At 50.1% G+C, this 22,054-nt stretch overlaps 1 protein-coding gene across 1 annotated transcript in view; it reads right to left on the bottom strand.

The window, feature by feature from the left end:
- The window catches only part of VPS45 (vacuolar protein sorting 45 homolog), a gene marked incomplete at its 5' end in the record, with an annotated part of 29,818 nt that extends 8,277 nt beyond the window's left edge, over positions 1-21,541 (bottom strand). The window contains 13 exons of the mRNA XM_082496068.1: positions 2,367-2,498; positions 10,594-10,715; positions 11,027-11,134; positions 11,918-12,076; positions 15,690-15,857; positions 16,550-16,663; positions 17,032-17,166; positions 17,767-17,877; positions 18,297-18,434; positions 18,744-18,812; positions 19,316-19,395; positions 20,589-20,649; positions 21,422-21,541. Of these exons, the coding sequence (XP_082352194.1) occupies positions 2,367-2,498; positions 10,594-10,715; positions 11,027-11,134; positions 11,918-12,076; positions 15,690-15,857; positions 16,550-16,663; positions 17,032-17,166; positions 17,767-17,877; positions 18,297-18,434; positions 18,744-18,812; positions 19,316-19,395; positions 20,589-20,649; positions 21,422-21,541 (1,517 nt within the window). The remainder of the gene's footprint in view (positions 1-2,366; positions 2,499-10,593; positions 10,716-11,026; positions 11,135-11,917; positions 12,077-15,689; positions 15,858-16,549; positions 16,664-17,031; positions 17,167-17,766; positions 17,878-18,296; positions 18,435-18,743; positions 18,813-19,315; positions 19,396-20,588; positions 20,650-21,421) is intronic.
- Positions 21,542-22,054: the final 513 nt, after the last annotated feature.

Consider the following 22,054-nt stretch of genomic DNA (forward strand, 5'->3'; position numbering starts at 1 on the left):
GACAGTTTTTGCTGAATCCGCTACACCGATACACTTTCGGGGCAGGTCTCAACCTCCAATATGGTGTGAAAAACTATACCAGCCCAGAGAGCCCCGCGGCACGTACTCTGGTTTTTGCGTTTAGCGTGGCGCGATGACAGTACCCTCCAGGGTCGCAGCACAGATGCTGGGAGAAGTTTGAGGCGGGCGTGTTGGTAGATGTCAAAATCAGCCTCAAAATGCGCTGGCAGACGAGGAGGTCACAGCGGATGCCAGGCTGAATATGAACCAGGGGGTGTTTTGCGTCCTTGCAAGACGACAATTTACTTAACTTCTTTCTTTTTATCAGTCAAAGAGCAGCTACTGTGTCCGCTGGTCTCTTTTCCTTACTATTTCCAGGCTTGGCTAAAACAGGATTTAGTTCAAAGGCTACTTTATACAGCAGAAGGTTGAGGAAGCTGGGTAATTTGGGCAGGAATTGGTCGATATGTGGGCTAATACAGACTTGCCTTTGTAACCCAGTTCCTAAAAGCAATTGACTTCTGGGCTAGCATCAGTTCAGGAGCTTTGCAATCATCTGACATTAAGCTAAAATACGGGCCAAATTTCAGAGCGGGCGCTGTGGATTCAGAGGTTTTGGGCATTTTTTCAGAGCAAGTGATGATAGGAGCCCCTGGATTTTCTTGCGAGAGAATGGTGCAGGCAGTTTTGGAGCCTGAAGATCCCTTACAGGCATGAAAAGGAAGGGCAAAAGTGCAACGATTTTATAAATATCACACTGGACTCTGATGCAGCAGCAGCACACGTATATGGCCTGAAAACCAAGCCATTTTTTAGCCTGCTCGCTACACTTGAGTCCACCTGTCAGTAACTGAGATCAGCGAAGTGCTTGACAGCTGTATTTCTGACATACAACGCCTGTGGTGTTAACAGTGTGTGTTTTCTGAACTCCAGGAGACTGCTGAGGCCCCCAACGCTGTTAGTCAGCTCTGAAAATTTCATCCCAAATGCTGAGCAGCGTTAACTTTTCCTTCCTCTTGCAGGACTGTGCTCTGTTTGCATTTCCACATGGTAACGTCGAAGCTCTCCGTCCACCCCAGCTCGGAGCAGGGTGTTCCCTTAAAGCCCAGAGCAGGTGCTGGACAACACCAGAGACCCTCCCGGGACTTAGATTTCACTGCGCTTCCTGCTGCAACACATGGGAGAGACGTGGGTCACCTGTCACATTCCTGCCGTTACCCTCCTTCCGATAACCCATTGGCTCCCGGCTGCAGCAGCGTCTTTACAAACGGGGATGGAACGGCGTGGTGGAAAGGAGCAAGGCACGGATTGAAAGAATTCATGCTCCTTTGCTTGGCTGGCAACGAGGCGTGCTGATGGGTAACAAGCCCCAGTGCGGTCTGAATTTTCACCTGTGCTCAGATACTCGGATGAATAATTGGCAGGGCGTTTGGAACTCGATGATCTTCAAGGTCCCTTCCAACCTAAACCATTCTATGATTCTATGAATTTGGGTTCAGGAAACATTATTTGTATTTATAAGCCAGACATTTCATAGGAAATAAACCAGGCGTTCCATATTGACAGGAATTTTTTGGCCAGCTACAGCAAAGTGGCTGCAGGTTTCTGTGCGAGCCGCCCGACTCCGTAAATCCCGACTGAGACCTTTAGGAATGGCTCGCTCAGCTCAGCACAGGAGATGTAAAACACCATCAGCGCTGCCCGACACGTGCCCTTCCAGCCCCGATAGGCAGCTGCCGGAACACCCCAGAGACAGTGATGGAGGAAACGAGTGAAGCTCGGGGTGGTCAGCGCTCCCCGGCATTGCTCGGTTCCTGCGGGGATTAAACCCTTAGAAATGTCTGACCTCCCGGGAAAGGCAACTCAGAGCGCACAGCAAACCAATAAGGAAAGCTCCGTTCTCCAGGGAGAAATGCAAACGACACAGCCAATACTCTGCAGGCTCGTGGGCGGCAGAGCGCCTGCTAGCAAAGTAATCACAGAACTCCGTTCTAATCATAGGTACGTTAACTTCACTGCTATCAAATGGAGTCGCTCCAGATTTCAACGGGAGCAATAAGACCGCAGTCAGTTTTGAATTCCTGCATGCTGCACCGGCTTCTCATTCATATTAAGAGTGTGTGGTGAATTATAAGCAGGAAAAACTATACCCATCGACTTCCCTGCACTTGAAATCAGTGCAATGCGCATGAAACCTTCAGCTTGGTAATGTGTCCCTCAGCCAGAATGAGCAGAGCCGGGCTCGGACCGTTTACGCACATTTCTGTGTTTTACTGCACGATGAAGGTCCCTCAGGCGTCGCAAATTCACGCTCACGTCAGCAGTTTTATATATGCAGAATCCACAGTAAAAAATACGGTTATTACCTTTTTGTGTTGTGGATTGTGGTCCCCCCCAGGACGATGCGGACCCCCGGGTTGGTGCGGTTAAGGTTATAGACAGTCAGCGCCTCTTCATAAGTTGCCCCTCCAATGATGAAGACGATAATATCTTGGGGCCTGCAACAAAGACGCGAATGTTTAGGCGGGATCAGACAAAACACAAGGATAAATCCTGCACCCCACACGGGTGCTGAGGCAACGACGCTGTTGATTTCTCTCCCTGGACTGAGTCTCGTTTCTGTGGTGCGCTGGGCTCAAGACCGACAACAATGTGCAGCCCATTAAATCGCTTTTAAAACATATTCTCTCCTAAACATTTACACAACGTGCTAACGGTCCTTAAAAGCCTCCTCAGCAACACCCACACGCTGCATCCCTGCGGAGCTCCACCACGACACATACGCCAATGTTTAATGCATGATGGAGACACTGCTGCGGCTGTTAAATTAAGATCAATTCGGGAGCCAAACGAGGACAACAGTGGCGCTTCAGACCTCTCGGGCTTGCTTTGAAGGGCATGGATCAGCTGCAGTTTTGCTGGCTGATTACAGAACCACTGGGATTTAGGCATAAGTTTACCTCTGAGGTTACGCCTGGAAATACGGGACGTTACAGGGGAAGAGCGGGAGGGGAAAGGGGGAAGGAGGGAAGCGCCTTCATCTGACAAAATACAAAACCAGCCACATGCCCTCCGCATTCTGCTTTCAAAGGAAGGCTGCCCCTTCCCCGCGCCGCCCTCCCCAATCGCTTAAGTTTTGTGCTCTCAGGGACAGCAGAGTGTGTTTGCAACCCCAAAATCAGCCCTGCTGCCCTCTACAAGCTGAGAGACCGATTTTGGAAGAACCTACAGCGCAAAGGCGTGGATCGCATCCTGCCAGTCATCCGCTTGAGTCAGAGCAGTCAAGTCTCGACACAATTAACTTTCTGTTGCGGTCTCAAAACTCATGTCTGCTTTCCCAGCAGGTACTTGGGCTAGAACACAGCTGCTCACTGCAGCGGTGGAAGCAGCAGGCCTTCATCTGCTCCGGCTGGGCAGGCTCCGCGGCAGTGACAAAGCAAACAGAGCGTGAGACAGGGATGACCCCGGGATGTACCTGGACTCTGTGTCTCTGGTTACTCCCTGCTGAGAAGCCAACCTGCAAAGCCCTCGACACCAGTACTGCCCAGAGGAGCAACATCAGGGACTTCTTTCTTGGCGTCACTGACCAGACAGTGCTACCAAGAGCAAAACTGCCGTCAGGGTGGGACACTGGCTCAGAACAGGCGTGTTAGCCATCAGGTCCACACAACTGCCTCCCTGACGCTGGAGAGGATGCCGAAAGGTAAGAAAAATTAATGGAAAAGATAACACACACCCCTTCCCAAAGTGATCTTTGTTACCAACAACCTTTGAAATCATAAGTCTTTTCAGAGAGTTTGGGTTAGGTGTGCCTAAGATGATTTGGACAGACAAAAGGCGATGCTGTAGGTGGTGCCGGCAGTCTCCCTTTGCCGGGAGGAGAGGGAATACTGCAGCCTCGATGCCTGGAACATGGGAACCCCATCAGTTGAGGCGTACCCTCTGGTGACATGCAGTACGGCTAATTCAACAACAAAAAAAGTTGTTGCATTCAATACAGTTTTTCCGCAGTCACTACACCATTTGTTATCCTCGGGGACTCTAATAATTCTAACAGTGCCCAAGCCTTCCAGCTGCAGCTTACTGTAGAGCTTCCTTGAAAAGAACAAGGCGTAAAGTAGAATCCTTTGTAGAGAAGTCAGCAAGAGTGGAACACACTGTATCAGATGCTTTACGCCTGCGCCCTCTGGACAGAGCGACAAGTTTTACCCTGCTCGTGATTTACCCCTTCCACCCAGGAGCAGAGGTGTAGGCAGTGCTGCCCTCGGGATTTCAGCACGCCGTCTGTGCTGTCTTCCCTTCCCTCCCCTCCCGGAGCCCCAGGATTCGGCGTGCTCGTCCCTCCCTGCAGAGCTATGCTGCGTCCCCTGCACAGGAACAGCCTGTGAAGTCTTCTGCACTGCAGCCTTAAGATAAGGAGGTTATATATAGCAACCGCGCGTTCAGGCTGTGCAGGTTCAAACATCTCACCGAGGCAGACGGAGGCTTTTGCACCCTGGTGACAACACGAGTCGCTGAGCCAGCCCCAGAGGACAGAAAAGCGCCGTACCTTGTCTTTTTAGGCATACGGCTTTGGAAACTAGATGCAAATGCGCCCGAGTCTTCTGGGGAGGGAAATCAAAGGAAAGGGAATGCACAGCAATGAAGTAACGTGGTAAGCCGTTGTCAGAACAAACATACCCAAAATCTCTACGAGCCCACTTTTATCGTGATGCACGTAGGAGATGTGCCGAGTAGGCCATGCCACACCTCACTTCACAGGGAGAATGTCTCTTAGGTTGAGAAAGCTGCATCTCCCTCAAGTCCAGTAAGTCAGGTGGGACCTTTAGGGTTAAGATACCCTCACAAACTGGATCACTGGAGCAACAAAGCAACAAACCAGACAACTTCTTAACCAAGAAGCCTTGTGCAGACTGGAATCCACAGGATCAGTCTCCTGGTACCATCGTTTATGCATTTTTGGTTGGAACTATCAAAGACCTGAGGAATTCGGATGCCGGAGTCATGTGCCTAGCTCCCATATGCTCCTCTGGAATATCTTACCATGTACCGGCCTTGCAATTTGCCGTCGCCTTTCACTGTCACCACATCAGCCCTGCAAATCCACATCACTTAACAGTCCCTGGAGTCAGGTCACAGCTTTCTCCTAGGAGTGAGGAGTTAGAGCTACGTGAATTAGTCTAACCAGGTGCTGGATCCCCAGAAATGAGGGCGAGACTGTGCATAGTCACTTCATCAACCCACGGCACGGCTGAAGATTACATCCACGGGAAGGAAAACTATGTGTTTCTCGCTCACGCAAAGCCCAGCTGCAGAGGAGAGGAGATTTGCTAGTTTCTCAACCCCAGGCTGAAAAACAGAAAAATACCGTATGAAGGCATCTACCGCTGTCTGAAAGCGGGTTTGAAATAGATCAAGTGCATTTTGAATGACATAGGGTTAAGGAGGAAGGAAGCATGCAGAGGAGAAGTAGCGGCAAGCCATGGAAGCCCTCCTGCCTGTGCTCTCCCCTCCCGCTCCTCCGTCAGCTGTTGCCTGAACACGCACGGCCCGCCAGGTACGGCCACGCTCTGCGCAGCGCTGACGAGGACTTCGGGACATGATCAAATCGGTGAGGCATAGGGGTCTGCCCTAAGAAAGGAGACAAACTCTATGAATGGAAGGTTGGAGTTTTTTAATATAGTGTTTTCGTCACTGCTGTGTTTAGAAAAACCTCTCAGGGCACAGAATTCCCCTGTGTGAGATGCCGTACAAAACAAGAATAAGAATCATAGAATGGTTTAGGTTGGAAGGGACTTTAAAGCTCATCTCATTCCACCCCCCTGCCCTGGGCAGGGGCACCTCCCCCCAGCCCAGGTTGCCCCAAGCCCCGTCCAACCCGGCCTTGAACCCCTCCAGGGATGGGGCAGCCACAGCTTCTCGGGGCACCCTGCCCCAGGGGCTCACCGCCCTCACGGGCAACAATTTCTTCCTCACATCTCATCTAAATCTCCCTTCTTCCAGTCTGAAGCCATTCCCCCTCGTCCTATCACTCCATGCCCTTGTAAAAAGTCCCTCCCCAGCTCTCCCAGAGCCCCGTTAGGTACTGGAAGGGGCTCTAAGGTCTCCCTGGAGCCTTCTCCAGGTTTGCACATCTTGTGCACAGCTTTGTCATTGTGTATCAGCAGTTTTTGTTGTGGTGAAGAATCTTTGTAAAAAGAGGGGACAGATCAACTGATATCCAGAAAAAACTATGCTAAGAAGATGTCAAACAGCTAGAGAAATCCTGAAAGAAGGATAATCCGAATGGAGCCAGCATGGGAGAGCCGATACCTACGCTGGGTGGCAAACTCAACGGGTAACGCCTCCGAGCTGCCGGGTGGGAGGTAAGAAAACCTCCCGCTGGGGTGTTATACCCTGGTCTGCCGCTGTTTCCCGTGCGGTTGGGATTGCGCTAGGCATCAGCAGGACAGCACAGAACGTGCTTATTTTTGCTTTTCTATTGCTGCTGCCTTTCTTATGGAATTAAGCCTGGCACAGGGGAGCGGGGGCAGAACTGCAACTTCACTCCCACTCCAGGTGCCTCGTGCAAAGCATTGACCCCGCGGATGTCTCACCCACCAGCAGTGAGCTCAGGCACGCAGGGGCAGGCTGCCGCGGAAGGAGCAAAGGGATCTTGGTGTTCTCATGAAGTGCCCAGGGAATTACTGCTCGTATCAAGGGCAAATAATAAGCAATTTTGGAATAGGAAGAACCCCCCAGACTGTTACAGGATTAGTGGGAAAGCAATCTACAGCAACACTCACTCCAGCTGCTGCGCGCCTCGCACCCAGTTTGTGGCTGTGGCTATCTATCTCCTTGGGTTAACCACCAATTTAACAGCTAAACGCTCAAACACTTCAGAGAGGAGGAAAAAGCAACTTCCTTGAACAAAGAAGGGCACAGTCAGAGTTTTGCCTTAAAAAAAAAAAAATCCACAAAACACAAACCATACTGAACACAAGATAATATGATTTAGCGGTAGCGCTACTTCCCCTAATCGTCAGGGCAGCATGTGCGAGCTGAGATGCAAAAGCACACAGCCAAATGGTTCCACATCACATGCTGCAAGCTGATGCTTCCAAAAAAGGAGATTTTATATTCGCTGCCTAAGGAGATACCTCACCCATCCCTTCAGATGGGCGTCAGCTATAGACACTTCTGAACGGCTCCACATTCTTCCTCTCCTCAAGCAGTCAACTGCAACTTTCCCCTCAACAAAATCAGGGGGAGAAAGATCGTTTCCAGCCATGGAATGCTCTAAACTGGATGATACTGGTGAACTCCCATGTTCCACATTTAAGTCTGAACTTTGATGGGCTTTCAGACAAGGTAACTTCCCAAGATTTTTCAATAAGCAGGTAAGAAACTGTGGTAATTTGAGAGAGACACGGAACGAGCCGAGTCCCACCGGGATCCCGCGGGAGCAGTGTGCCTTTTCCTGCCGCTGTTTCATGGGCTGCTGCTGCGTTCGTGCAAAACGTTGAGGACCCGTGCTTGGTTTTAAGAGGCACCGCAGCGATGGAGCTGCCTTGTGGTCTGATTACAAAGTTAATTTTGTAAGAAGCGGACTCGAGCCGTCTCAGGTAACCCCGTCAGGCCCAGTTGGTCTGATCAGGACAAACGCCCCATTAGAGAAAATCCCGGGTCAAAGCACAAACAGAGCAAAAGCTCCACCCGAAGGGGAGGCTGCGGCAGAGCCCATGGGGTCACACACCTCAGGGGACATTCCGTACAGCACGGGACACAGCTGGGGCTCCCGCAGGCTGCTGTGAGCCAGAGAGGCTTCGGGAAGTGTTCTAGTTCGTACTCTCCAGCAGCAAGGTGGAAGGGACGGCAGGCTGGTGGCATACGAGACAAGGATGGTATTTAACACAGCGGGAAATAAAGGAGAAGCAAAAGAAAGCAGAATTGCTTATTGCTCTCTCCTAGGAGCCCTGCTCAGTGCTTTGCAAAGATTCCTTTCCCTTCACCGCTGCCAATTTGGAGCAGAAGCTCCCTTGCAACACTGTAATGTTTAATACAGAAAGAAATAGTTAAAAAGAATCCTTTCAAATTCTTCGCTGTTCAAGCAACTGCGTCTCTTTGATCAAAAAATACAAAGCCCATCGCCCTGACCTTCTGCTGAACTCCTGCCAATCACGGTAACACCATCCTCTGGAAGCAGAAAGCAAGAAGGGAGTGTAGCCCAGTTTGCCTTGGGCTGCCATTTAGTATACTAAGTTTTGAGAAATTATTAAATTTAAATTCCTCGCTCAATTGGTTTGGCACTAAGGCAAAACCATCAAGTGGCCTTTTTCTTCCAAACCCGATAACTAAACCCCGTTTTTAGCTGAGCCCCCATTTTCACGATGCTGAATATTCATACTTCAGAGAGAGCCCAGTGCTGTGGCCCCCGTTTTACATGACCAGTAAAGACCAGACACAGAAGTACTTAGGTGCCTTATTCTGTGAGTTACAAACCCTCACTCCTACTGCTCCTACGTCTTAAACTCAAGAAGATCCACCATTCCCATCAGGAAACAACCCTAATAACCACCTGCCCTTCCCCTTTTGATTGTTCTGCAGCCGTCTGACCCGGCAGCAGCACTGTCGGACCCGGCCGCTGTCCCAAGGACAATCCCACACCAAAGGAAGACGGTGAGAAATTTAAGGGGGAGACAGTCTGGAAGCTCTGCCTTTGTATTTTGAGATTTACTTTAACAAAACTACAGGATTCACATCTTTTAGCTACGAGACACGGCTGTAACTGCTGCGGAGAAGGGAGGGAGGTGCAAACTCCATTTCCCTTCATCCAACTCCAGTCTTCCTTCAATTCAAGGTAGGAATTAAACCCTTCTCATGATCCCCCAGATAAATTCTTTGCGTGTTCTTTGTAGCAGGACTCTCAGGGACAGCTTGCTGTACTCTTTTCCAGAAACATTTAGAGGACTATAAGTGAAACACAGCTCAGGAAAACGCAAGTGGGAACTGAAAAAGAGAAGATAAAGGTCAGGAGACCGTTTGTTTCCAGTTAGCTGAGAACAGACGCAGGTGAGGGATGGCTGCCTGCCGTGCCTGCTGTTCTGTGGGTCTCATTGCACATCGACCACAAATCCCATCCCTCAACCTCTTTTTGTTGGGCTGAAACCCACCTCAGTCATGAGCTGGTTTCAAGGACACAGAGGACCGCGTCTCTGTTGCTAGGGGCCTTGATAGGGCTCACACCTATTAAACCACCCATCCGCTCTAACCACAACTCACCACTGGATTTTAAAGGGAAAATCTGGAGTGAGGCAGATTTCTTTTTTGGTCTATCAGGGACGTACACAAACGAATTGTTTCTTGTATGAATATAATTCTTTCTTATTCATAATAAAATGATTAATGGCCCCTGCTGTCAGCCTGGCCTGGAATTTGGATGCCTCCCTGCTACATAATACATTTTTGCTTTCATCGGATGGACCGAAATGCCCCAAGGCAGGGCTGAGGAGGAGGAGCGGGGTGTGTGCATCTCAGAGACAGCCAGACATGAATGCTCGCTCTTTGACATGCTTCCGCTCCTCCCACCCGCTCAACACTGCTCAACCTCGGTCCCCAACTCCACTTCTCTCCAGCTTCAAGTGAGTTCTGTGGCTTTCATTCAACCCAAACTGCCCTGCAACAGTCCCCTCGTTTGTTGAGAATGACCACCTTGAATTTATTTTTTGCTTCACTAAAAATGTGGCGGTTGCTGATAAAAAGCCAATAATACGCAGCGTGTGAAAAGAATGACGATTGTTCTAATGCTGCAAGTACGATGCCTTCCGCGGAACCCTCAGGCATTTAACAGACATTGGAGAAGATTTAGAGAATGGCTGTGATGACCTCATCACCCAAAGGAAGCAAAGCAACAGCAGGCTCTTCTCCGCAAAGGAGACCACCACTAGAAGGAATAATACCCAACCAGTACTCTGCTGGAGCTTCGTCTGCAGAAAGGAAACTGCGGTACCAAAGAAGGGAGTGGTTTGTACAGAATGCTGCCGTTAGAGGACAACTTGTCATCTTCTCTCTACTGATTCAGCGCCCTCACTCTGCGGCCCATATTTACCTTTAATGACTTCTTTGACAACAGATTAGCTTAGCTCCAGCAAATTCAGCTAGAACCAGACAGCCAGAGTTCTTTTCAATTACGGTTATTAGCCATATTCAGCAAGATCCCGTTCTCATCAGGAATAGTAACTGGCTCAGAAGGGAGAGCTTGCAGTTGGACTATTTTTGGTACTCTACAAATAAACGCCAGATGGCATGGAGTGAAGTTAGGGGGCATGTTGAAGCCCATCACGTGAACATCCTGGCAGCTTGGTGCAATGGCTTTATCCTTTACCTGAGCCCTTATAATGGGAACGTTGTATTTTGGCCAGCAAGAAAAGACAATCATATTTCGGTCTTAATAACCCTCTCCAGGGCACCTACTTGAGAACACAAGACAGACCTACATAAGCGAGACATTTCTCTGCCAAACCCAAGTTTTGCTCATCTCCAGGCAAACAGCAAAACAAGTGGTGACACTGGGAGGAGCAGATATATTTCAGTTCCGAGCTCTGCCCCACGTACCTGTCACGGAGAGTGTTGGGACCCAGGTAGGGGTACTGGCTGTCCTTGAGTTTTCCTTTGATGAGCTGATCTAGTGTTTCTTGAAGGAGAGGCTGGTGTTGTGTATACACGTTCTCAACGCCCTACAGTGCAAGAGAAGCTCTTGTTATGGATTAATACAGCACAGCAGCAGGCTAAGAGAGATCAGCAAAGGCACACAGAAGGAGCAGCAGCAGCATCTGATGGATACAGCCAGTGTTAATCACAGATGTCCAGATGTAGAGGGGCTTTTCAGCAACTCCCATTGTCCTCAGGGAGAATTACAGCCTAAAAGCCCACTGCAGTTACGATTAAATCTCTGAAATCCACAACACATGGCATTGCTCTGCATGCAAATCCTGCTCCGTGACTGTTGACTAAAACTGTCATTATTTCATCTGCAGCAGACCCATACCTTCAGTCCTTTGAGGAACTGTTTGGTGATGGCTACGGCATCCTTGGGACTGAAGAGGTCACTGCCCCGCACCCGTTTCCCTCCATACTCCACAATGGCAGACACCAGCTGTACAGAGAGAGGTAAAACCAGAATCCTATTAACCCAGGAAACCAGCTTCCAGGTAGTTTTTGTCTAGTTAGGCTCAATGGAGGTACTGGATTGATGACCAAGGAGTCAAGGAGATCAACCCCAAGCAGATAACGCAGCACAGAGAGAGGCAAGGGGGAAGAGAAGAAGTATTCCCCATCTCCACCAAGCCAGTCAACCTGCCTCGACACTGCCTGCATAAGGAGAGAGGCTCTCATTTCCCTAGTCTGCTGCAGTGATAGCAGATCTTCCATACAACGTGACATCATCCTGCTTCTCCACCTCCTCTCCAGCTGCTCGCTATGTTTGCCAAGCGCTGCCACCCTCTCCCGCCCAGCCAAGCTCCTTCTACCGTCTCCAGAAGTCCTTTGCTGCAACTATTGCCTATTCAGCAGGAGCTGGGGGAAAGGGGTGGGGAGGAAGAGGAGAAGGAGAAAGGAAGCATGTTCCAGGCCCCGTTTACATGCCACACACTCATCCTAGCAGACTCCTGGCGTGCCTGCCATCCCTGCTGTATTCAATCCTTCATAATATCCCTGATTTTGGAAATGGAAATTAAGTAATTAGTTATGCCTTTTAAAGTAACACCTGCAGGCCCCAGCCAAGCTCAGGCTGCTTGTCGCAAGGTGTGGCGCAATTCAACAAAAAAGCATTGTGCTAAACTAAAGCGAGCAAGCTTTTCACCAATCATCAATGATTTTCCACCTCTGTGCCCTCCTGTCCCGCTCGTTCATCCAGCGGAAGGAGCAGTGCTGCAATTACCTTTCGGTATTTCTCTGACACACCCCTGTTCTTGAGATCTGCCACCAGCCCTGGCAGGCTGTTGCTGCTGTGCCGCTCGTAGTGCAGGGCGTAAAGCATCACCAGCCGGGCAGCGTCAAACTCCGTCACCTTGGGGTTCTGCAGGAGGCGACGCACGTTCTGCGGCAAAACAGAGAGCAGTGTTAGCGGAGAGGCCTTCAAAGGACATTAAATCAGACTAATATCAAGCCCACTGCCTAGCAACAAAATTGCATGCAGGAGGAATGCAAGAGAATTAAATTGTGCCATAAGCAACGGAGCCCGGCTTTTTATGTGCTCTGTGGGTAGATTTATTGGAGTACAATGGAGTGCAAGTTGCTTTTGGGTCTTTTCATGAAGCTGGGAATTCATAACCCAATTCTGTTGTCCCTTCCTAACTCTCCATAATGTGCCGCGGGGTGGGCTCAAGTGACCGTACGCCTGCCCTGAAGGGGGCATCGGCAGGCACTTACAGGAACCTTTACCCTCTGCCCTTCCCTTCCCACCCCGAGCAGAGCCAAAACTGGCCCACAAGTTCTATCACGATATTGACTATCAAGAAAAAAAGAGCGAGGACAATTACACCAATTCTTTTTTCTTTTGGAAGGTGTAGCGCAAAAGCATTGAAGTCTCAGATAACCTTTGGATGTGAGAAGCGAAGGAGCACGTACCCAACATTTGGAAGCAAAGGATGAAAGGAATTCAGGCATAAAAAGGAAAAGAAAGATTACAGCGCTGGAGGTAAGTACAGAAATCTACACTTATTACTTCTAATATGGAGATGATTACTTTTTGTGCTGAAAAGACCACGATACCATCGTAAATACAAAGGCTGTGTGCCCCAAATCAGCTGCCTGGTAACGTACAGACCCTTTCCAGAAAAGTTTCTGAACCGCTGGTGCATGGCGTTTGCCCTCCAGGGACCGCAGGCAGGATGGAACTGCTTGTGTAAAGCGACGACTGGCCGTGTAAGTGCTACTCCTTCTCATTACCACCAAAAGCACTTATTTCCTCTCTGCAACCTCTCAGTCATTGTGTGGAGTCGCAGAGCTGCGATAATGCAGTTAACAGAACAAACACCAGAGCCAAGTTGGTAGCTTAGGTGAGCCGCGGGAGTAATAAGCTTCTTAACTCCGAGCTTTGAGATGGATCTCAAAGAACAGGCACCAACTACCAGATGTGTTTGCAGACATCTGGTCAGGGCTGGAGAGATGCTTTAGGAGGACACAGCAAAGTCTGAAATTCTCCCTGTGCTGAATATTAAAGCAAAACAATCAGCCTGTGTTAGCTCAAATGCAGGGGAGCAGAGGAGCTGCCAGTTTCACAGTTGCAGAAACGGCAGTTCCAAGAGAACGACAGAACCAGTTAGGATTTGTTTTCCACTCTGTAAGCCTACATGACCTTCACACACTCCAAAAACCACAGCATATCTCTGCAAGATTCTCCTACCCTCCCACTACAGATAGGCAAGATGGAAACATTCAGCGAACAGCTGTGAAACAACGGTGGGAAACTGTTGTTATTTACCGCGCCGATTCCCCTATATTTGCTGTCATTTGTTTGACTAATGCTGACTAGTTACAAAAATACAGGATAAAACCCTGGCATTGAGGAGGATCAAGAGGAGTTTACCATTAACCCCAGGAAGGTGAGGAATTCACCTGTGAGGATAGGGACAGAGTCCCAGGGCGATGTTAGTTTGCACGGATCTTGATCCCGTACTGGCAGCGCAGCGGCAATGCCTATATAAGCGGGAAGTGCGTAGAACAGCAAAGCTATTGTCTGTCGAAGGAGACGGGATTCAAACCCTCCCATTCATCTCTCAGGTCTCATGCACGATGTCGGGATTAATAAGAGACCAGGGGAAGAATAACCAAAATGTACTGTACTCGGGGGCCCTAGGCCACCAGAGGAATTAACAATTGCTGAAGTTACATCAGCGGGAGAACAATTCTGCCTTTCTTTCCCGCACTGGCTCATTCTTCATTGTTTCTGCGGCCTTGGCCCTTCACTGCCATTAGGAAACTGCAACAGGGAACAGCCTGGGGCAGCGCAGCCAGAGAGATATTGATCTCTCGTGTAGAAGGATACCAGTTCCACAGTTTTGCATTTATTTCTTAGCTGCTACTTGTCTTCCAGTCGGTCTCAAGTTGTTCGAAGCACAATAGAGCCCTTTAGGCATGTGGCTACAAGCAAACCGCAGGCAGCTTTTCTGCTGTAAAAACTGCAGAAAGACCTGGTTAGCACAGACTAAGACCTGAACCAGCATCAAGGTGATCTCCAGTAACCACCCTGCCATGAGAGCGCAGCGCTCGGTGGGGGCTGACCTGCCTGCGTCTCCGTCCGATTTCCAGCACTGCCACACGCTCTCTTAACCGCAGAGCTGGTAACACAACTGCGTCACTGCCAGAAGTTCACATCATACCTTTCTTCAACCAGTCTGAGATAACTTCATCAAAAGTAGACCAACATTTTCCAAAATGGTCTGCAACGCCAAGCACCCGCGTTTCAACTCTAACGCTCTGTGCTGTCTTAATACCAGAAATACCAGATCACAGCACAGACACGACGGGCTGACAGATTAGAACTCAAATATTTGAGTTTTAAACTGCAAAAGCTTCATCTAGAAACAATGATATAGCAAGGGAACCTCAGAGGCTGTTTTCAGCAAATGCATTTTATGGCTGCCTTCCCACTCCAAGACTTAGTCATGTCAATTCTACCAAATATAAGCTATCGAATCATTATCTATAGGCTAGCCGATCTATATAGCTGCGATGACTTCAGCAGGCCTATACTGATTCACATCAGCTCGGGGTCTGGTAATAGATTACAGTCCTTGAAGAGTCTAATATTATCCCCTCACCACCCACTTGGAGCACAGAATAAGAGAGGCAAAGAAGACATGTATTTCAAATCTGTTGAAGATGCTTATCTTTGTTTTCTGGTCAATCTGTCTCTCCACTACGGTGTAAAGGAGCCTATTATATGGTGTAACTTCCACCTTAGCTATAAAAAATTAAGAAATCATTCTTTAATACTGTGTGGCTGGCTGAACTCTGCTCTAATACAGCCACGCTCAACAATACTGCTATTTTCTCTGAATAGTCAGCAGCCACAATTCATCACTATTGACATACTGTCAGATACTAGGTCAGGTCATGGAATCCAACAAGCCAGCGCAGGGTCAAAACTTCAGTCTATACTCAGCTCTAACAGAAGTCTCTGTTAGGCTTTTTCAGTCCTCTTTGCCAAAGAAATCTTTTATCTGAGAGGCTTTCCACTGATTTTTATTTTTTTTTAAAAAAAAAAAAAAAAAAAAGGTAAAAGCCAGCACCTCAATGAATAGTCTGGTTTCAACAATTTCATGGATTCCATTTCTTCTCCTCCCCAACAAATACAAGCAGCTTCTGCACCGGCCTCCGAGTGGGTTTTTTTTTCACTTGTGCCTACACAGGCAGCTTGCCAGAAGCCGACTGACTGTGTACAACGAAGGAATGTTGTATTGTGAAATGTAAAGACAGAATTTGCAAAGATGCTTCTCAAGGCAGTTATTAACTATGATTCATCCCCATCTGAACTGAACGGGGAGGAGAAGAGTAATTCTAACATCTCATGTCCCAGCCCCACAGGATATCTGCATGCAGAACTCCCGCTGACTTTCCGTATCAAACTTCCATCAACAGGGGAGTTACAGGATCAAACTGTCTCAATTCAGACAAAGGATCAAGGTCAGGTTTTGAGCCCGAGGTACCTGGAGAGCACTGGAATGGTCATTCTGGCAGGCCAGTTCCTGCTCCACTTCGGACACCTCCAGCAGGTTCCGCTCCCCGACCAGTCGAGAGAGCTCTCCCACCACTGTCACGTGCTTTGATACCGTGCCTGACATCTTCTTGAACTGCGGGTAATTCTCCACAAATGCCTACAATGGGGAGAGCAAAGCAACCGGTTCTTTGAAATAAAAGCAAGAGACAGCAGATGTGTGCAACACAGCCATAAATCCTATAAAGTCCTTTGCATCAATATAAGCAAGACCAGTGTGGGTGTATGGATGATGGGGCACCTCAATCCCAGGATCCCACAGGATTTCTCCAATTACAAGGAGAATTTTGGAAGGGATGTACTTTTTATTTACTCTTACAATAAAAGGATGCGGAAAGCATCTCCAAAGACATCACCAGGATTCTTTAAAGCTTGAGCAGTGACTGAATTAATAGCCTGCACTCTGAGCTGTTGCCAAGTGACCCGGCTCAGCTATAAAGTCCACACAGCCATATTGGAGTGAGCTAAGTACTTAAACCCGAGCTTACTGCTTCAGTTGTAGGGCTTCGGGATTCAGCAAGCTCTCAGCAGCAGCTTCGAGAGCAGTCGGAATAAGCACGCTTGTAGAGCACGCTGCAGCGGTGCAGAATGGCTTCTCAAAGTGTACACAACTGTTGTAATGAACACAGCGCAAAAAGGAGGTTCCCGCTCCCCAAAACTCGCATGCCACAGAGATCTGAACCGTTGGCACTGGTAGTGCAGACTGTCAGTGTACAGACAGGAGTGATCGGCACTATGCTGCAATGGACGGGATTTTAAAAGTCCGTTCAGTTAGGTGTAGATTGTCTGTACCTTCATATCTGCTATGGATTCCAGCTTCTGCTGCTCCTTAGGTTTCCGCCTCTGGAAATCCTCCATAAGATTCTTGATGTTACTGCCAATCTCTGCGAAGTTCAGGTACATGTTCTGTAGGGCACAAGACAGGGATCTGAGAGAATGCCATTCTAACACAGGCCTTGATGCCAGTGGAACAAGGTGGCACTCTGTGCCCAGAACACCGAAGAGCTGTTGTGCATCGTCTCCAAGAGCCAAGCTTGAGCAAAGCAGCTCTGCCAGTGGCCCGGGTTTGAAAGAAAACTATAAAACGGACACGTTATTTCACGTCAGATGCTGCTTGCACTACACATTGATTTTCACCACTTGCATAAGCTCTACACTACATCACCACCCTGATGCTCAAAGTCATTGGAAAGTTCTTTTTATGTGGCAAAACCAAGAATGGAACCGGATCCCCGAATTCAGCTACTCCTGAAGATCCCCACCGAGATACCTACGTTGGCGTAGAACTCATCGTTCTCGGCAGACAGGACCACCTCGCGGAGATCCTTGCTTATCCCCGGAACCCGAGAGAGGTCGATGCGGTTGTTGTTAATCCCCAGCAGTTCATGAACCATAGCCTGGTATGTCCACTGACGAGGATGGGGAAAGAAAAGGCAAACAATGACCTTAGTAAGATACCAAACAGCATTGGAAAATTAATGGATTTCAGGCTGAACTCAAACAAAATCAGTTTACATGCCTCTAGGAACATACAGCGGGTCCAAAGCGTGCATTTCTCAAACTTTGGCTAGAATGTTACAATAAGAAGAAATATCGCTTCTATTATAACCAGATGGGCGTCCCGTGGCGAGAGGCGCTGGTGCAAACACAAAGGAAAACCACCCCGTTCCCGGGTGCGTACTGTAGGCCCCTTCAAAAGACACAAAGCTCACAAAGCAGGGGGAGGGTCTCACCGAGGGGCAACTGGGCTGGTTTGCCGGGGTGCTGGCTACAACTGCCACTGAAGCCAGCACGCACAACCCCTGCTCAACTCTGAAAAATCGGGCCAGGAGATAAAGGAGAGGTTTCAAAAAGAATGGGGGCAGGGGGCAATACTTTTCACCTTTCAGATATAAACCTCACCCTGACAGGGTGCGAACTTGGACTCACTGCTCCCGCCACGGGGCTCGCTGCACTTCCAGCACTTGTGTTCCTACCTCAGCCCTCGCACTACCGCGAAGATGATTCACCTGGTTCAGAAGTGGGGTGATGGCATCGTCCGACCGGTCCAGAATGAGAAGTAAAGGAGGAACCTCAGTGCGCCGAAAGTCAAACAGCTCATACTCTTTAGTGATTACTTGCTGTCGAGGAAAGGGAATAAAAAAAGCCACTTGGTCTTATGTATACCTGGAAAATGTTTCCTCTTAGTTTGGATACAGGTGAACAAAAAGTGAGGATCTGGTGAAAAATAAGTTGTGCTGCTATCTTAGTCCACACTGCTAAGGAAGAAACAACCCCGGCTCTCAAAAGGCACTGGGTAACCCACTGCCATTTAGGACACTCGCAGGAAATACGGTTCTTCACCTGCTCTGTGGTTGAGAGCAGGGAGAGACAAGGGGTGTGACTTGCCCAAAGCTGTGCACCAAAGTAAATGACAGAATTTACACGAATCAACTGAAAAAGGGGCTTTCTCTCAAACGGATCAATATGTAGAAAAAATGAAACAAAATTCAAGTATGTTGCCAAATGTATTTCACATCGCTGTAGGTTCTCACCGTACCTTCACACATTCAGCAAGCCTCTTCGCTGACTCAGAAGAGAGCTGGTACCGAATCATGGGGCATTTCTTCAGAGACAAAAGCAGAGCAGTCAGCCCTTGAGTTGTCCGGGACAGCTGAGCCGGATCCCAACTGCGACCCTGGAAGGAAAGGCTGTGTCTAGTACGGACACATCATCCCCAAACTCCTTCTCACAGGAAGTCTTATTTCTAAGTCTTACGGTAAATTAAGAGTTTGACTGGAGGAGCAGGTACACCAGAGGCCACAGTCCAGATTCCCCGGTGCTCCTCTCTTTGCCAGTTCCTTGTAAGGATCAGCTGCCCTTTTACGGAGCCTCGACCGCAGCCTGGCTGCTGGGCAGCCGCCTGCCGCACCCAGCTAGTCGTGGCTACTGGTCTCCCCATTAACCATAAAACAAGACCCCGGAGGAGCATTAGCTTTTTTCATACCTGGCAGCAGCCCAAGAGGTTGAGAGAAAAAACATGTGGATTCACTGCAATGTAATCGCCATAGAACTCCTGCCAACAAGTGAAAGCAAATATGGTTACGGAGCTCGCCAACCCTTATTCAGCCTACGAGAGCGCGCGTTTCAGCATCAGCCACATTAACGCTAAAATCCTAAGCAATGCACAGACTCATCGACTCTGATCATTTCTCCTTCCTCTGTGCCGAACCTCTCGAATCCCTACACACTGCCAATTTGTCCTGTGTATTTTTCAAATACACAGCACCACAAACGTGTCGTAGCCTTGTGAAACCCAGATGACAGCAGAACCACCAGCAGTTCTGAAAACTGGAGGGCAGGGAGAAACAGGGGGCACAGGAGTTTTTCTTTCTTTTACTTCTTAATCCCACATACACGTTCATCTTTTCTTCCATTCCAGGCTGTTGCATAGCACTGCTGCGCGCTGCTCAAGAACTACAGAGTCCTCTCATTGCCACACCTGAGTTTCTTAGCTTGTACGTTCACTTCACTGGTGCTTTTGGATTAGCAGATCTATTTAAAATATTCAAAATTCACCTGAACTTCAGCCACAACTTCCTGTTCATCAGCCTCAGCTAATGACTTGACATCACTCTTGCTGATCACGTTACTGAAATCTGAAAGAAAACAACAGCAAAAGAACAGTCAGGCTCTGTGAGTGAAGGTGACACGCAACACCACCACAGAACAGCGCGACCCGGTCTTCCTCTGGAGCAGGAGCAGATCCCAACAGAGATCCTTTGACCGCCCACCTGCAATTATTACGCAGACATTATAATCCAGAGGTTACATCACACGGATGCTCTGAGCTAGTTCCCCATCCAAATTTCTGCCTCTGGTGCCAACATCCAGCAGGTGACTGCAGTGCTGGAGCAGCAGGTAACAGTCAGCGATGGATCTGACATCCTGCGGGACGCAGCAGTGCTGGAAAGGCAGCGCTGGGCCGCTCCTGTCCTCTCCCTGGCCTGACATCTCCCAGTTAAGCAACACCACGGACAGCCCACTTGTAGTCAGTAGATTTATATACGTAAAACCCAATAAGAATTGGCTGAACAGGGTGACAGCCACATCTTCTATGAGCTCCTCGGCACTGCCGGGCAGGTCATCGCCACCGGTTGGGAACCAGAGTCCCTGTGGCAGCCCACAGCCCGGCTGCTCGGCGCTGTGCTCCCGCAGAGCGGCAAGGACATCTAGAGGCCACTTCAGCTCATTTCCCAGAGTCTCACCAAGCGATCCCTGCGCTGGAGGACTTGACTTCAACACGAAAGCAGCTGGAGTTGTTCTGCTTCATTTCCAAACCCACACAATATTCTGGGGCATGAGCAGGGCGTGAGAAACAGCCGCCTGATACCCGTGCAGCAGTTTTAGTCCAACGCTGGGATGTGAATTCTATCCCAAATTATTTACCTTCAAGATTTGGGCCGGTCCCTCATCCTGTGCACCTCTTTTCCTCACAGTAAGGGCACTTTACCCCTACCATTAGACTTCTTTCATTTTTATGAAGCAACACGAAGCCTTAAAATCTCAGAAATTTTCAGGGATAAGCCATACTGGAGGAATGCAGATTTATTGTATTGCTTTATAACAATCTCTTACGAATTGCTTCAGTTTAATTATTTTCTCTGGTATGTATGCACCGTTTGCTGAAAGAACTTGGTGACCTAAATAGAGTAAAAATTTGAATTCACACACTGGCAGCACGTCAGTAATGGCTGTCAGCAGGAGCGGTCACAGCATCTCACACCTGTATTTTCTACTGAACATCAGGTCGGTCCCTGACGGGCAACTGGACAGAACGGGACAAACTTACAAATGAAATAGATGCTGTACTTCGGCCTCCGCAGCTCCTGAATGAGGAACTCCACATTCTCCTGCACAAAAACAGCACCGGGGTGAGCAAATTTTAAACAATGTTGAATAAGAAGGGTTTGGACTGACCCGTGCCCCCTCGCCATCCCCACCCCAGTCCCTCATTCTGACCTAGAATCATAGAACCCTAGACTCATAGAATGGTTTGGGTTGGAAGGGACCTTCAAAGGTCATCTAGTCCAACCCCCTGCCATAAGCAGGGACACCGTCAACTAGATCTGGTTGCTCCGAGCCACGTCCAACCTTACCTGGAATGTTTCCAGGGATGGGGCAGCCACAGCTTCTCGGGGCACCCTGCGCCAGGGGCTCACCACCCTCACGGGCAACAATTCCTTCCCAATATCTCATCTCAATCTCCCCTCTGTCGGCGTCAAACCATTCCCCCTCGTCCCATGGCTCCCCTCCCTGACCCAGAGTCCCTCCCCAGCTCTCCTGGAGCCCCTTTAGGCACTGGAAGGGGCTCTGAGGTCTCCACGGAGCCTTCTCTTCTCCAGGCTGACCCCCCCACCTCTCCCAGCCTGTCCTCCCAGCAGAGGGGCTCCAGCCCTCCCCATGTCACTCATATTGAACAGTGCCGGTCCCAGTACAGCCCCCTGAGGGCCACCACTCCTCACTGATGCCCATCTGGACACGGAGCCGTTGACCACCCCGCTCCGGACGCGACCATCCGGCCCGTTCCCCACCTCCCCGTTCTCCCCACGGCGATGCAGGCCCGTCCCCGCGGCTGGGGGCACCCAGCCCGCCCCGGGCCGGCGGGGGGCGGCGGCTCCCTACCTTGGTGGGCCGCAGGAAGCAGATGGCCTTCAGGTGCTTCATGGCCTCCCTGTTGGGGGAGTCGAGGCGCTCGAAGAGGTACACCTCCTTCTGCAGGATCTCGGACTGCGTGTACACCATGCTCACCACGCCGGTCTGCGGGCGGGAGGCGGCACCGCCCGTCACCCCGGGCCCGGACCGGGACCGGGGCCTGGGCCCCGCCGGGCCTCCCTTCATCCCCCCGCGCCGCCGCTCACCGTCTCCCGGTCCATGAGGAGCACCTTCATGCCGGGCCCGCTGTCCTCGATCATCTTGGACACGTACTGCTTAACCGCCAACACCGCGTTCATCCCGGTTCGGTTCGGTTCGGTTCGGGTCCGTTCCGTTCTGTTCAGTTCCGCTCCGCTCCGCCCCGTCGTGCACTGCTCTGCCGCCGCGGGGCACGCTGGGAGTCGTAGTCCGCCGGGGGGCGGGGGCGCAGCGGCCTGGGCGGAGCGCGGGGGCGGACTACAACTCCCAGCGTGCCCCGCGGCGCGGCCTTGCGGCCTACGTCGGCCCCGCTGCGTCCGCCCCTTCGGCCGCGCTGAGGTGAGCGGGGCGCGGGGGCGCTCCTGAGCCGGCGGCGTGCGGTGGTGGCCGAGAAGGCCGGTGGTA

Source organism: Vanellus vanellus, assembly GCF_965231255.1.
Source record: "Vanellus vanellus genome assembly, chromosome: 27".
Classification (NCBI taxonomy): Eukaryota; Metazoa; Chordata; class Aves; order Charadriiformes; family Charadriidae; genus Vanellus; species Vanellus vanellus.